The sequence below is a fragment of the Ammospiza caudacuta genome, chromosome 3, assembly GCF_027887145.1.
Source record: "Ammospiza caudacuta isolate bAmmCau1 chromosome 3, bAmmCau1.pri, whole genome shotgun sequence".
Taxonomy (NCBI): Eukaryota; Metazoa; Chordata; class Aves; order Passeriformes; family Passerellidae; genus Ammospiza; species Ammospiza caudacuta.
In genome coordinates this window covers 85514816-85529212 of record NC_080595.1, presented here as the reverse complement: position 1 = coordinate 85529212, position 14397 = coordinate 85514816, and the positions used below count along the sequence as shown (strand labels likewise).

The following is a 14397-nucleotide window of genomic DNA, read 5'->3' as shown; positions in this document are numbered from 1 at the left end:
CTCCTGGAAGTGTTGAACCCCTGGAAGTGTTCAAGGCCAGGTTTGAGCTCTGAGCAATCTGGTCTAGGGGAGGGTGCCTGCCCATGGCAAAGTGGTTGGAACCAGATGACCTTTAAGCTCCCTTTCAACCCAGACCAAGATAGGATGTATGATATGTCAAAGTTGCCTTTTATGTAATTGTGGAGTGTCAAAAACTCTCAGTTGTTGTTTTCTACTTTTATGACAGTTGTACAAAACCTATAGAGGGACTTGGTGGGCAGCTGGCCTCCAGCCATGGCCAGCCCACTACGTCTGACAGACTGTCTCCTAAGCAACTCTGTATTTAAACATGCATTTGCCTAATTACACTTAATGTACAAGTGATTGCATCACACTGTTCCTTGATTCTAGGGAAGATGACATTAAACACTGCAGCTACAGTGACTGAGTACATGGACTTTCTGTTATGTATAGAACTGTCGTCTTGGTATCTTTTTGGCAGCAATGAGTAACTGTGGCAAGTCTTGGTTTTGTTTTCATTGTTCCTTTTCTTAAGTCAGATGGTGGATGTTGGGATTTCAGGTCAGTTTACTCTTTAACACCATTGAAGCCTTTTATTTTACTGGTAATTGCACAATCAGAACAGTAGCATTAGTTTTTGCTTCTGTAAGTGCCCTATAAATTCTGAGACGACAAACGTGGAGGTTTAAGTGCTCATTGCTTAGCTGTTCTGCAGCTTCTTAATTGGTGCACAGCTGCCCTCTGGTCATTTTCTAGCTTTGTGAAAGGTACATCTATGGCTATTGTTAGAGAATTTGCTGAGTACCAAAGCAGTGGAAATGACAGTAGTTATCACTTACTTAACACAGCTTGTTATATTATTCCCTAGAAATGTACATTATTAAAATACAGAAATCTCTCAGGGCAGTTGGTTAGATGGAAGAACTTCAATGAAAAAATTTCTAAGAGGGTTGTCATCCTCAAGAATCTTTTGGTAGCAGAAGCATCACGATATACATTTAAGGGAAGTAACACCTTCTTTATATGGATTCAGATAAACACCCTTGCTTGCAAATTCTGTTCTTTACATTCTATCTGTTTACATCTGAATTAATATTTCAGATTTACAAAATGAGATGAGGTTGTCAAAAGCATCTCAAACTGCATGCAATCCCTTGTACTCCTTCTCAAATTTTAAAAATATTTGTCAACTGGTGCATTGTACATGATAAAGCATTTTGAGTGCATGTGTTGTGGGATGTCTAAGAACTGCTCTGGGAGGTTTTGCCACTGAAAGATATTTCCACTAGGTTCCTTTTGGCAACAGCTTTTACACCGGATCACGGCTATTGCCAATGATACAGACTGATTAGTGAAAGTCTGCTGTGGCATACTAGTGTATAATAGTAATACAAAGTATAGTGTAAGAATACTTTGACTTCTGAGAACTTTGTTAATGTCTAGAATTGAGTGCCTTTTTGTGTGCTTCAACTAAGTCACATCAGACACATAGAAACCTGTTTATTTTCCCACTGCATTTTGCTTATACAACTATTTCTGTGTACCAACCATATATTTTCTATTAATGTGGGCAGCTGTTTTGATAAGTTCCCCTTTCTTTTGTCTTCTTTCCCTAATCTGTATTTGGAAAGGTGTGTGAGACCTCTAAGAATAAAAGGACATTGGGTAGTACTGTTGCTATCAAGATCACCTGTCACTTGTCCAGTGAAGATATAGAAACATAGAATGGCCTGGATTGGAAGGGACTTTTACAATCATCTGGTTCCAACCCCCCTGCCATGGACAGGGACATCTTCTACTGGACCAGGTTGCTGAAAGCCTCATCCAGTCTGGCCTTGAACGCTTCCAGGGATGGGAACTTCCTTGGGCAGCCTTGTGGGGGTCCCTTCCCACTCTCACAGTAAAGAATATCTTCCCAGTATCTAATCTAAAGCTACTTTAAATTTCACTGTAGTCCTGTCACTATACAGTCTTGTAAAAAGTCTTTCCACATCTTTCTTTTAGACTCCCTTTAGGTACTGGAAGGCTGTAATTAGGTGACTCCAGGAATCCCAATTCTCTCAGCCTTTCCTCACAGCAGAGCTGCTCCATCCCTCTGATCATCTTGCTGGCCTCCCCTGGACTCACTCCCACAGCTCCATGTCCTTCCTGTGCTGGGACCCCAGAGCTGGTGCAGCCCTGCAGGTGGGGTCTCAGCAGGGCAGAGCAGAGGGGCAGAATCCCCTCCCCGCGCTGCCTCTGATGCAGCCCAGGGCACGTTTGGCTCTCCAGGCTGTGAGGGCACATGGCTGGGCCATGTCCAGCCTCTCACCCCCTCACACCCCCAAATCCTCCTCAGCAGGGCTGCTCTGGATCTGCTCATCCCCAGCCTGTGTTGATGCTGGGGCTTGCCCCGACCCAGGTGCAGCACCTTGCACTTGGTCTTGTTCAACCTCATGAGATTCCCATGGGCCACTTCTCCAGCTTGTCCAGGTCCCTCTGGATGGCATCCTCTCCTTCAGGAGTGTCACTGCACCACAGCTTGGTGTCTTCTGCAGTGCACTCAATCCCTTCATCCATGTTACTAATGATGATATTAATTACATTGGTTCCAATACAGACCCCTGAGGGACATGACTTATCACTGATGTCCATCAGGACACTGGGCTGTTGGCCACCTCCCTCAAGATGTGATTGTCCAACCACTTTCTTGTCCATCTAACACTCCACCCATCAAATCCATATCTCTCCAATTTAGAGAGAAGATGTTGTGGGGCACCATGTGAAAGGCTTTACAGAAGAGAAAGACAGAAAGAGAAGACTTCCAAACACCTCAAGAAAGAAATGACATCTGTAGCCCTTCCCTTGTCCACTGATGTAGTCATGTGTAGAATCACACAGGATCACATGTAGAGTGTTAGTTGGCTCTCAGCCTGAAAGTAAAAACAACCTTTTGTTGAAATAGCATTGACACTGCCCCAGTTCAAATGCAAGATTTTGATCATCTTACCACAGTGTTTTGTTATATTGAGGATATCTACAAGAAATATGTCCTTGTCATTTGAGGATAACATTCTTGGATCCTTTCCATAACTCTTGGTGGCTTGCATGCTATTACAAAATGCCTGATGTTGTTGTGTTTCCTATGTTCTGTATCTTTTACTGGTTATTATATTCCATTGCAGCCTAGTATTTTGCCATATCTTTCCTTCTTTTAAAATGTTCCCACTCTCATTAATGTGCGGGGTTCTTTTTTGGTTTTTGGTGGGGGTTTTTTTTGTGGGTTTTCTTGTAGGTTTTTTGTTTGTTTTGTTGTTGTTTGTGTGTTTGTTTGGTTTTGTGGTTTTGTAGTTTGTTTATTTGTTTGTTTTTCCTGGTAATTTAGTCCCTTGAATTCTTTCACTTATGTATCTTCCTGTTTTCTGTATGCTGCTGGCATGCAGTGGCACAGTTTTGTAACACACCGAAGGCCATCTCAGCTGCTGCCATAATTTTTCACAGGAATTATGGCCATTTTATCCTTGCCAGGAACCAAGGAATTAAATCAACTAAAAAACAACATTACAAGCAGAGGATATCTTACTGCTGGAATAGCAGCCTGTGCTAGCTGGGGTCAGCTGGCCTTGGTGACAGTACAGAGAAGGGCAGGCTGATGTGTGACTGCAGCAGGAAGCCAGGCTGCTGTTAACCCTCCTGTAAACTGACTTAGCTAATTAGCAGTGATGGGACACCTCTCACCTAACTTTACATACCTGCAAGGCTGAACTAGTGATACTCAGCAATGAACAGGTACCTCCAGAGTCAATTTTCTGTATTGAGATGAAATGAATCCCTGTGCCAAGGTGCCTTTCTCTGACTTGGCTACACAGTGTTCAGGATGTTTTTCTCAGACTGACCACCTAAGCCAGAACAATTAAGTCCCCTCTAAGGGTCTCTTTAAAACTAATCTCTGCTAGCTTGAGGTCTGGACCTAAGCAGAGTTGTCCTGATAAATGGCAGCTGTGCTCTGTCTTATGGTTCACTTTTTGAGGTGTCATACTTGAAGCATTGGGAAGAACTGGGAAGCAGTTCAAGTGGCTTCCCTTTGTTCTTTGAACCTCCTTTAATTGCAGTTATCACTTATCTAATGTGCAAGAAAAGGGGGTCAGCTCTTGTTTTTTCTCCTCAGTGAGGAGTAGGTTATTGTGACAACCAAAAGCAAACCTTTTTCCTGTCCCCTCACCCTCTGGAATGGTGCCATTGCTCCTCTGTCCTTTCTCTGGTCAGATGTCTAATTTTTCCCTTTTCCTGTACGTCTGCTAGTAGTCTATATTCTATGGTTTGTCTTTTGTTTTTATTCTTCCTTTAATCTCAAAACCTGCTTTTCTTAGATTTTGTCTTCTCTCTGGATATCCCTGACCTGTCCATGTGTTTGTATGTGATTCAGTTGTGGGACACAAAAACAGAAATCAGAAAAGTCATTTTAGCCAGTTTAGTGTAGTGTCCTACCAATAGGCTTGAGCTGGCTTTGTCATCAGGCTTTTTCTCTGCTTTCTTTCATCCTTTAATGTAGCATGCCTGAGTGTAGTCTAATTTCACTTGTTGTGTCCATCCAATGTGAGCAATTACTCTCTTGGGGAGCTGGAGCTGTGTGTTTCAATCCTTTTAAGTTAAGGATCTTCCATAGTTGTTACTTCCCACCCTTTGGATCAATACTTGAATGGCATTTCTGTTGTGCAAAAGGCAGGTGCCACTGCTGGCATGGCTGGGATGATTGGATGGGGCCTTGATAGATTTCTGTCTCTTCTCTGCACCTCCCAGAATGGAACTGCAGGACTGGGACAACCCCCTCCCAGGGTGAGTTTGCCTTTTGAGCCTGTCCAGTGCCCTCAAGAACACAATGGTCAGGCCCACCTAGGAAAACTTCCAAACATCTCAAGAGTGAGAACTTGTTGCAAAGTGTAAGTGGGAATAATATTGCACAGATATCCCATCTTCTGCAGCTAGTCCTACGCCTCTGTGGATGGGAAGGGCTGAAAAGCAATGCCTTAAAACTTCATAAATAAAATTACAAATGCATATGTTCATAGGATGTATTTATTCATGTACAGAAATGTTCCCTGCAGCATTCTCCACGTCATTCACTGATTCTTGGTGAATCCTTGGGTTTTTATTTCTTATAGATAACTGTGTGGGGATAGTATGAAGTTCTCATGTAACTGCTTTGTAGGAGTGGAAATGAACAGAGACATTTTAGACCCCTGTTTTAGAAGAACTGATAGTTAAATTAGAACCCTGTACACTAGTTTGTTTGCTTGTTTGTTTGTGGTTGAGAATACAAAAAATTTGATCTGACATATAACAGTGATGGCACCCAAAATCACAAACTAGTTTTGTAAAATATAGCTGAAGGCAGAAGAGATCTTGTAATCTAGTCGAGACTTTGACTGAAACATTGCATGAGAAATTCTGTTTAGTATTTCTAGTTGTCTCTGACCACCAATTTACATAAAAACAAAAATGTACTTGAGTGTTATTTTCTACAAAAAATCCATAGATTGTCTAAAAATCCATAGAGAACTATTGTGAAAAATTTTGCACTCAGGTCTCATCTCCCTTGAGTAAAGTTTTGAAAACTTGCTCTTTTCTGGCACTACTTTATCTCACTCTTGCTGAAGCCTCATTTTTACACTTTCAGTAAAAATGACAGTAAGTTAATTCTAACATCAACTTACTGACTTCAGCAGAACAACATCAGGATGAAATTTGTCCCAATTTTACAAAACATTCTTCTTGATGAAAAATGAGACTATCTACATCTGATAAGGGCATCTATGTTGACAAACTAATGATACCTTACACCTCACAAACATTGTGTGAGGAAATGGCTCTATTGTGCCAGTGTTAAGTGTACTTTGGGGAGTAACCAAGGACTTAGTATCAGTTTGCTTTGTAGGTAATGCTAGCAGCTTCCCATCAGCTTGGACTCACTCTTTTGTCCTCTACAGCAAATCTTGCTGTTCTTCAGCATCATCAGGAGCTGAAATGTGTTATGTCTCTGCTTTATGCTACTCCATGCTCCATAGATTTCACAGAGGCTCGGTATCCACGGCAGTTATGGTCCTCATTTTTGCAATTCTACACTATTAATATTTAGGGAGTTTTTTCAGTCTTTCAAGTCCATTGCTTTAACCTTTAAATCAACACGTAGGATTTAACTTGAGGGCATTGCAATGTTAGGATAATGATCACCCAATGTTTAAGCAGCTTTGTAATTGATTCTGATTTTTATAGTCCAGCTAAATGGCAAACGTTTGATTACCCAAGGTAATGTGCAAGGGAACTGAGAGGACAAATGAGAAAATGCTTAGATAAAGTAAAAGCCTAGCTACACAAAACATCTGTAGGTTAGGAAGATTAATAAGGCTGTAATGGAGAAAGATGAGATCAGTGACACAGGTTTCATCTCCAGTGTGAAAGGCTTCTTCCCCAGGGAATGATCCACATCCCTTGGGCCAAGGGGTGAAATGCAGCTTGTGCCAACAGTGCTGGAGGCTTGTCCCTTCTGCTCCTCCCCGCTTCCCCCAGAAACCTGTCCCTGGTCTGAGGTGGGCACTGGAGGTAGCCCTGGGACTTAATTTATTTTTTGGTCTTTTATCTGTTCAAGATGTTTGAAATAGCATGGAGACTGTGTTACAGCCTGCTATTTTGTGGGCATGATTTTGTGGGCATGTGTTGCATCTCCTAGAATTCAGCTTAGGGCCTGCAGGTGGCTTGAAGATACGTGAGCTGCCAGAGAGTTCTGCCAGGGAGGTGTTGAGATGTGGATGACAAGGACTTGAAAAGTCAGGGAGTGAAAAATGTTGAAAGTTATTGCTGTGTCTGTAATGCTGACTCAAACCAGCTTGGGAAAGTCACTCACCAAATGTGGCTGTGGTTCTGCAGATTTCTGTGTCTGTACCAGAAGTATACTCAATTCAGAATATAGATAATTCAGCTCAGATAACTAAGAACAAAGTATAGTTTTTAAAATTGCAGCAAAAGACATATCATAATGTGAAAACGACTCAGTGAAATAAAATCAGCTCAAAAATGAGTCCTATAGGATTATACAGAAGATTAGAGTTACTCTGTAGCTATTGGCTGGCTGAGCATTAATGCCAGCAAGCATCACTTGTCTTCTGCATTTTTCATCCATTAAGTTTCATCTTGGCAGATCATCTGTGTTGTTTCTTCTAAGTCCAAAATAATGGCATAGAATTAGCCACTGGCACTTTTGGAGCCACTGGCAGATACAGGGACTTCATGCATGAGGCATTAGCTGGCTCAAGTGATCTCCAAGCTTTCCATCCCCCAGAGTTGGAGGGAAGTGTGGGAACTCAGTGAGTGCCAGCTGGCCTGGCTGGTCCTGCAGGGTTTTGAGCAAGCCTGTGGGGCCTTTGGGATTCTCCAATGACCTCTCAAGGACTTGTCATTTGAAGCTTGGCTTGAGAAACCTCTTCTCTTTTGGTGACTGAGGCAGATTTCCTAAAGCTGAGAGGTCTCAAAAGTTGTTTTGAAATTATTGTGCTGGTTGCATTGATATGTTTTCATTTCTGATGGAAAATGAGGCACTTTATTATTTTTTATTTTTTTAAGTAAGTGCTGCCTTTTGCTTCTCCTAATTTTTTTCCAATACTTTCAGCTTTCACTGATTTAATGACCACTGTAAATGGCCATAAATTTGACTTCTGACCCCTGCATAGGCAGTGAGAAAATATTCATACTTTTACAAGTGCTGAACATGTCTAGGTTTCTCTCTGGCATTGATTTTACCAATGCTGAAGGTACTTCAAATACCAGGGCCAAAACAGTGTTTGAAAAAACAGGCTGGTCCTCCTTTATCTGAGGACCAGTTTCAGTGAGATTTAGTTTTCTTAAATGACTTTATGCATCTAGGTCTGAAAGGGCTTGAAAGTAGGTCAGAAAGACAAGAAATTTTCTGATTTTAAAGTGAAAGTGTCTGCTGTAGCACATACCTGGAGATCAAACTGTTTTTTCAGTCAGAGAAAGAAATTGTAGCTGCAGAAGGTTTCTTTTGAAAGAAGGGAGAGATGGAGAAAGTGATATACAAAGTGCTTTTGCCTTGATTTCTACTATTAATGTATTTCTTTACTGCAACCACAGATTCTAGAGAGTTTTTAATATGCAACCTCCTCAGACGTTACTTCTGTTAGTGGCTCTTCTCAGACCAAGGTAATTTCCCCGAATATTCTTATGGATCTGGGTGTTGTTACCTGAATGACACTAAAGAATCTCCTTTTTCTAGAACAAGTCCATTTCCTCTGTGAGCTGAGTTAATATGTGGTAGGTGGGGTTGTATCCCGTCTGTCTCTGGGACATGTAAGCCCAGTAGCAGACAGCAGGGAATGTGCTGAAGCTTTGTGGGAGATTTTGTTTTCCTCAGAAAATCCTTCATGTGTGGCTGCTGAGCAGAGCCAAGAAGCAGCCTTGACAGTTCTCTGCTGCTCCGTGTCTGTCTCATCTCTGAGCTGTGCAGGAGTTTGCAAAGGCAGATTAATATTTAACATACCTGGAGCCTTTGATCTTTCAGTTGGAGTCTGGATACATCTGAATCCTCATAAAATGCAGACAGAGGAGATGATGTTGCCTTTTATTCACTAATGCAGACACAGGAGCACCACTGTAATTTCAATTTCTTCTTCCCTCTCAGGCCATTTCATTCCACTCTCCAATTTGTCCATCAAGAATCCTTATCACCAGTCTGCCAGGTGCTCATGCTGAAACGGCCTAATTTCCAGGCTTTCAGCTGGGTATCTGAACCACTTGGCTTGAAAGCTTCTTTGTCTGATCTTCTGAATCCTGAAGTGCTCCCACTAGATAAAAAAGGTGGGATATCCTGCCTGGGATGTCCTGCAGCCTGGTTGACCAGGTGATCTCCTGGAAAAGGGTTGTTTTGTCTAACTACCTTGTGAAGTGAACTGGCTAACACTTCATATGAAGTTCAGAGTTGCAGATTAAGGCAGCACAGAATCTGAAAAATATGAAAGCTAAAACTTAAGGCATCATCCAGGCCGAACAGCCCCAACTCTCTCAGCCTGTTTTTGTAGGAGGGGTGGTCCAGCCCTCTGATCATCTTTGTGTCCCTCCAGTGGACACATTCTAACAGATCCATGCATGGCTTGGACCTTCTCCTCTAGCTCCTGTTCCTCATTCTTGAGTGGCAAAAGTCAATTTTGCCCTGTACTCCTGAGAAGCCTCAAGTGATAATTGCTGCAATTGTGACAAAACTTACCATGGCCTAAATATTTGAGCAGCAGTTCCACACTCTCCTAGGTATTCCTTCTGGTTGGCAAAGCTTGTCTATGAAGCAGCTTATGCCCGACCCATTATAGGACTGCATGGCAGGTTGTGGAAAACCTCAGATAGTCCCTGTTCCTCCCTTGCCCCATGGGAAAATTACCCAACATTATCCAGGATAACCTTTTCCCTAGGGTTTCCTGGCCTACTGTAGCCCATCAGACTATGACTGTATTGAGATCTCTTGACCCAACAGCTCTTCCTAGCTCAAAGCATAGATAACCATCTTTTAAGGTATGGTCCTCCAGCTGCAGGTCTCTCTCCTTTGGAAAGAAACCAGGGGAAAAGATTTGGGTCAAAAGGGACTCACAGCATATACAAGTCTTTGCACCAGATCTGGATGATCAGCAAGAACTTAGGGGTGTGTTGTGGCAACCCCCTGTCCCTCAATTGGATGTAGAACAGGTGGTGTAGCAAAGGAGTTGTGAGGCACAGAAACCTGGCCTGTAACTCATGCAATGCCCTCCACACATGAAGAAGGAGACAAGGTCTGCTCCCATCAGATTCCCTTGCTATGGTCTCCTAGGGGATAATGGAAGCACAAACTGGACAGTAATTCAGAGGGACAATTTATTCCCCCAACTCCAAAATCATCTACTTGGCCTTGCTGCTATGACATCCTTTATGCCAGTTAATACCTTCAGGCCATCCCAAAAATAACAGTTCTGCTCTCCTAAATCCCCAACATGTTGAGGCACACAAACACACATACTGGTCCCACACCTGTGCCTAATCCTATCTGGCTTATTTTTTAAGAGATTCAGGGAGTGGAAATTAATGTAGCCCAATCTTCTTGCTCCAGATGTAAAATGCACATGCTCTTATGGTGGCTATAAAAGATGATAAAAAACCTGTTATGACTTTCAGCTTATTTGTGTGTTTCTGAGCTCTGATTAAGGACGGACATGAAAAATATATCAGAAATACATAAATAACATTTTTGTCAAAGTATTTTTACAGGCCTCCTAAATACTGTTTTTTACAGTCTTTTCACACAAACTCCATTTCTGTTTGGTCATTTTCTGGGACATCTCTTCACAGCCTAATTTCAGGCAAGCCATTTCACTTGTCAGCTTTGACTAGGATGTGTTTCAAAGGCGATTCTCTTCAGGAGTTATTGAAGACTCTGATTCCACTTTATTGAGTGATACAGTGAAATATTACCTGCCTTCCACCCTCAATGCCTTATATGAGGGCTATTGTATCAGACAATTTGCCTGGGCACAATTCCAGTGCTCAGGTAGATGGGAAGTGAATTTTTAGGCCTTTGAGTAGGTTCATCTGTTACTGAATTGCCTCTTTAGAGCAGTATCCACTCTAAGTGGGAACTTAGTACTGACAACTTTCAGGGCAAGGCCAGGTGGCCAAGAAGGCCCAAGATGTCCTGCCCTTTATCAGCAATGGTGTGGCCAGCAGGAACAGGGCAGTGATTTCCCCCTGTACTTGGCACTGGTGAGTTTACACCTCAAATCCTGTGTTCAGTTCTGGGTCCCTCACTGCAAGAAGGACATGGAGGTGCTGGAGTATGTCCAGAGATGGGCAACAGAGCTGGTGAAGCATCTGGAGCATAAGTCCTGTGAGGAGTGGGGTTTAGATGCAGAGGAGACCTTATTGCTCTTTACAATTACTTGAGAGGAGGTTGTAGCCAGGATGGAGATGGTCCTTTTTCCTGGGTTACAAGAAATATGGACAAGAGGAAATGGCCTCAAGTTGTGCAAGAGGGAGTTTAGATTGTATATAGGAAAAAATTACTTCATGAAGAGGGTTGAAAAGCACTGGAATAGGCTGCCCAGGGAAGTGGTTGAGTCACAATCCCTGGACATATTTCAGAGACATGTAGATGTGGCACCTGGGGACATGGCTTAGTGACAGACTTGGCAGTCCTGGGTTAATGGTTGGCTGATGATCTTAGAGGTCTTTTCCATCCTAAGCAATTCTGTGATTCTAAGCCTACATGCTGCATTATCTCCTTCCACCTTTCCAGATAGCTGCTTCCAATCACGCACAGAAATCCTTCAATCACCTTCAGAAATCATGCACACAGAATTGCCTATTATTGGCATTGTTTAATCTCATTCTTGTTTAATTAAATTTCTCCTGAGCTTTGTTCCATCCAGTCTAACAGCAAAAAACCTGCTAAATGTGCTGCTGCCTGTTTCATGTGTGTCTGAGGAACATATAACCTGCTTGGAGGAGCAGCACATGTGCTTCTCATGCTGTGGGGGTTATGGCACACAAATATATATTGTGTTTGTAGTGGGATGTAGTTGTAGAAACTGTTGAAAGCCTTTGGAATTCTTATAACTGTTTATTCATTCCTTTGTTTAGGAGTCAGTGACCTGTAAGTGCTCATTATGAAGAGAGATCTGGTTTTCTTGGTGACTCTAATTAGCCTTGCCTTCCTGTCACTGCTAAGATCTGGATATCCTCAACACATTGCAGAGGAGTCCTGCTCTGTTCAGATTCTTGTTCCAGGCCTCAAAGGTAATGTGAAAACCTACTCATTATTCAAATATTAATATTTTTTTTCTAACAGCCTCAGTTGTGTAACTGACAGTTTTAACAGAGACAAAGAAGGTACCTCTCAGTTGTCCTCTTATTTGCCCCTGTTTGTAGCCTCCTTAAAAGTTTTAAGGTCCATAAGGTGAAATTAAATGGTTCAGAGAATGCATGCCAGTTTCCCAGATTTGCTTGTGATCACTAGTGCATGTTACTCTTATTCCTTGCCTGGTTGCTCTGTGTTTATACTGAGCAGTGGTGCACATACCCAAAAACTAACATCAGGCCCTACTTTATACCTGGAGAGGTTTTCATTTCCATTTTGCAATGTAATAGGAATTATTTTGTATTTTCTTGTTTTATGTTTGTCTTCTTTTGATTTTTTAAAAGCTCAAATACCTCTTAGAATAAAGCAAACCTTAGTTAGGTTTTTGGCATTTCTATAAGTTTTTTTTGAAAAAGGCAACATTTTTGCAGAATATGCCCCCAAACTCTTGCCCAAACAAGGTGATGTAATAAATTATTGATCTTTTCATAGGAAAAAATATATTTTGCATAAGAATTCAGCCACTGGGAAGAATTAGCATTTTAAAGCAACAACATCCATTATGGTTGTTGAAATCCCAGCTCTGTTTAGTCAATAACAATAATTCCCCTTGTGAAGGCTCTGACATTTCTGTTGAAATATAACACTTTTGAACATGGGGAAATACTTTTTAACTAAGGACAAAAAATCCCCATGAAAACCACCAGTTCATCATTAAAAATGAAAAAAAAAAAAAAAAAAGCATTGTGTAAGAACCACACAACAAACCTTTCAGTTTTTCTTGTAATTATGCTTTGTAGTGTCACAAAGCCCACCCAACCAGAACTGCTGCCATTAATCTTATCTGTACCAATCTAGGCTTTCCCATTTGCCTGAGAGCCACAGGGTGGACGGCAGGCATTGCCTGTTGTGGTTAACTGATTGGGAAGGGTGAGGCTCAGTTCTGTTCTGCAGCTAAATTATTCACACAGCTGAATTGTGAGCCCAGCTTGGACAGGGGTTTGGCTGGGGGATAAACTGCCCTCTCCAGGCATTGCCCAATTTGTGTGTGGCTGCTCTCTGCTTGGGGCAAGAGAATTGGCCTACAGGGATGTGGGCTGTGCTTAGCTAATTTGCTTTAAGAATATGTCCATTTCTTAATATTTATTATTGTTTTGTCTAGTATTATTATTGTTATTGTTCTTATTCTTATTGTTATTATTGTTATTAATGCAGCTTTGGATGCCTGAACTCAGCCAAAAGTTGTTCTTTACTATTCAATTCAATAAGTGACTTTTGATCTTAATAATATGTAGACCGTCTGCAGATGTTCTTGTTAGAGAGAGCAACACTATATCCAGGTCTTCTGAGGTTTAACTAAGGCTTCAGTAAAGTTGTTTAATTTGTTTGATATATTTACTGTGTAAAAGTGACTTACAGAGGACAACACAACCAAATTAAATATATGTTGTCCAAATTTGCATGAAAGATCAGTCAAAGGCTGAGATTTCACAGCCCTAAGGTCTGAAAATATATTTTGTATCAAAAAACTTGACAGGATGAGTTTTTTGATTTCTTTGCATTGATTTTTTAATTTTTGTAATCAGTCAAAATTAGCATCTATTATTACTTATGCATTGTAATGCAAGAATTATGATGATGATGATGTTGTGCAACAGAGGTTTTTAAAGTGTGTAAACTGGCAGGACCCTTTGGCAGATGACAATTCTGAGCCTGGAAACCAGGGAGAGGCCTGAAAGCCACTGTGTGTTAATGATTTCACTCAGTTTCATAAGATATAAGCCTTGCAAAGAGAGATTGATGTACAAATCCAGTGAAGCACAAAATGACCTGATACAGACCTAGTTAACGTGAAACCCCTAAAAAGCTTTCAGCGCTCCAACTATGCTGTCAGGGGGACTGGCTCAGAGAGGTGGTGATGAGATACTGCTGTCCCCCCCTGGCACAACTCCAGCCCATCTCACTGGCCAAGGCTTCCTTTAAACTGAGCGCACGTGTGGCCACGTGCCCAAATTCAGCTGCCACGCGTCAGGATTTGCTCACTGCAGCTTTTAGATCTGCACCGTCTCCTCCTCCTTCCCTGGGCTGCCAGCAACATCTCCAGTGGTGGAGGAATAGAGTTCCACACTGCTGCTGGGCATGGCTCTGTCAGAATACGGGAAAAACAGGTGCAGGGAAAAAATGCAAAAAATTAGGGAGACCATGGGATATGTGAATGACCATGGGATATGTGAATGGCAGAGGAGAGACATTTAAGGGGTGGTGCAAAAAGTGGAGCCCAAATGGGGTGATGGAGGAGAAAGTCATCAGGGAAAAGTACACAGAAGCAGGGGAGAAAAAAGGAGGAATTTTAGAAGAACAGAAAGAGATAATGGGGAAAAACAAAGGAAGAAGAGTTCAAGAATCAGACTGAGTGGAGAGACTGGAAACTAAATAAATGTAAAATGAAACAAAATCAATTAAGATTTTACAGAGTGAAAGAGAAAATCAGAAGGGGCATGAGATGAGAATGGAAGTGGAAATAAATGAGGAAG

General features: G+C 41.8%; 1 protein-coding gene across 3 annotated transcripts in view; it reads left to right on the top strand.

Moving 5' to 3' along the window:
• Window positions 1–14397, top strand: part of COLEC11 (collectin subfamily member 11) — a 46966-nt gene that overhangs the window by 12510 nt on the left and 20059 nt on the right. For all 3 annotated transcript variants that reach the window (XM_058800714.1, XM_058800715.1, XM_058800713.1), the window contains exon 2: window positions 11647–11802. In XM_058800714.1, the coding sequence (XP_058656697.1) occupies window positions 11673–11802 (130 nt within the window). In that variant the 5' untranslated portion in view covers window positions 11647–11672. The remainder of the gene's footprint in view (window positions 1–11646; window positions 11803–14397) is intronic.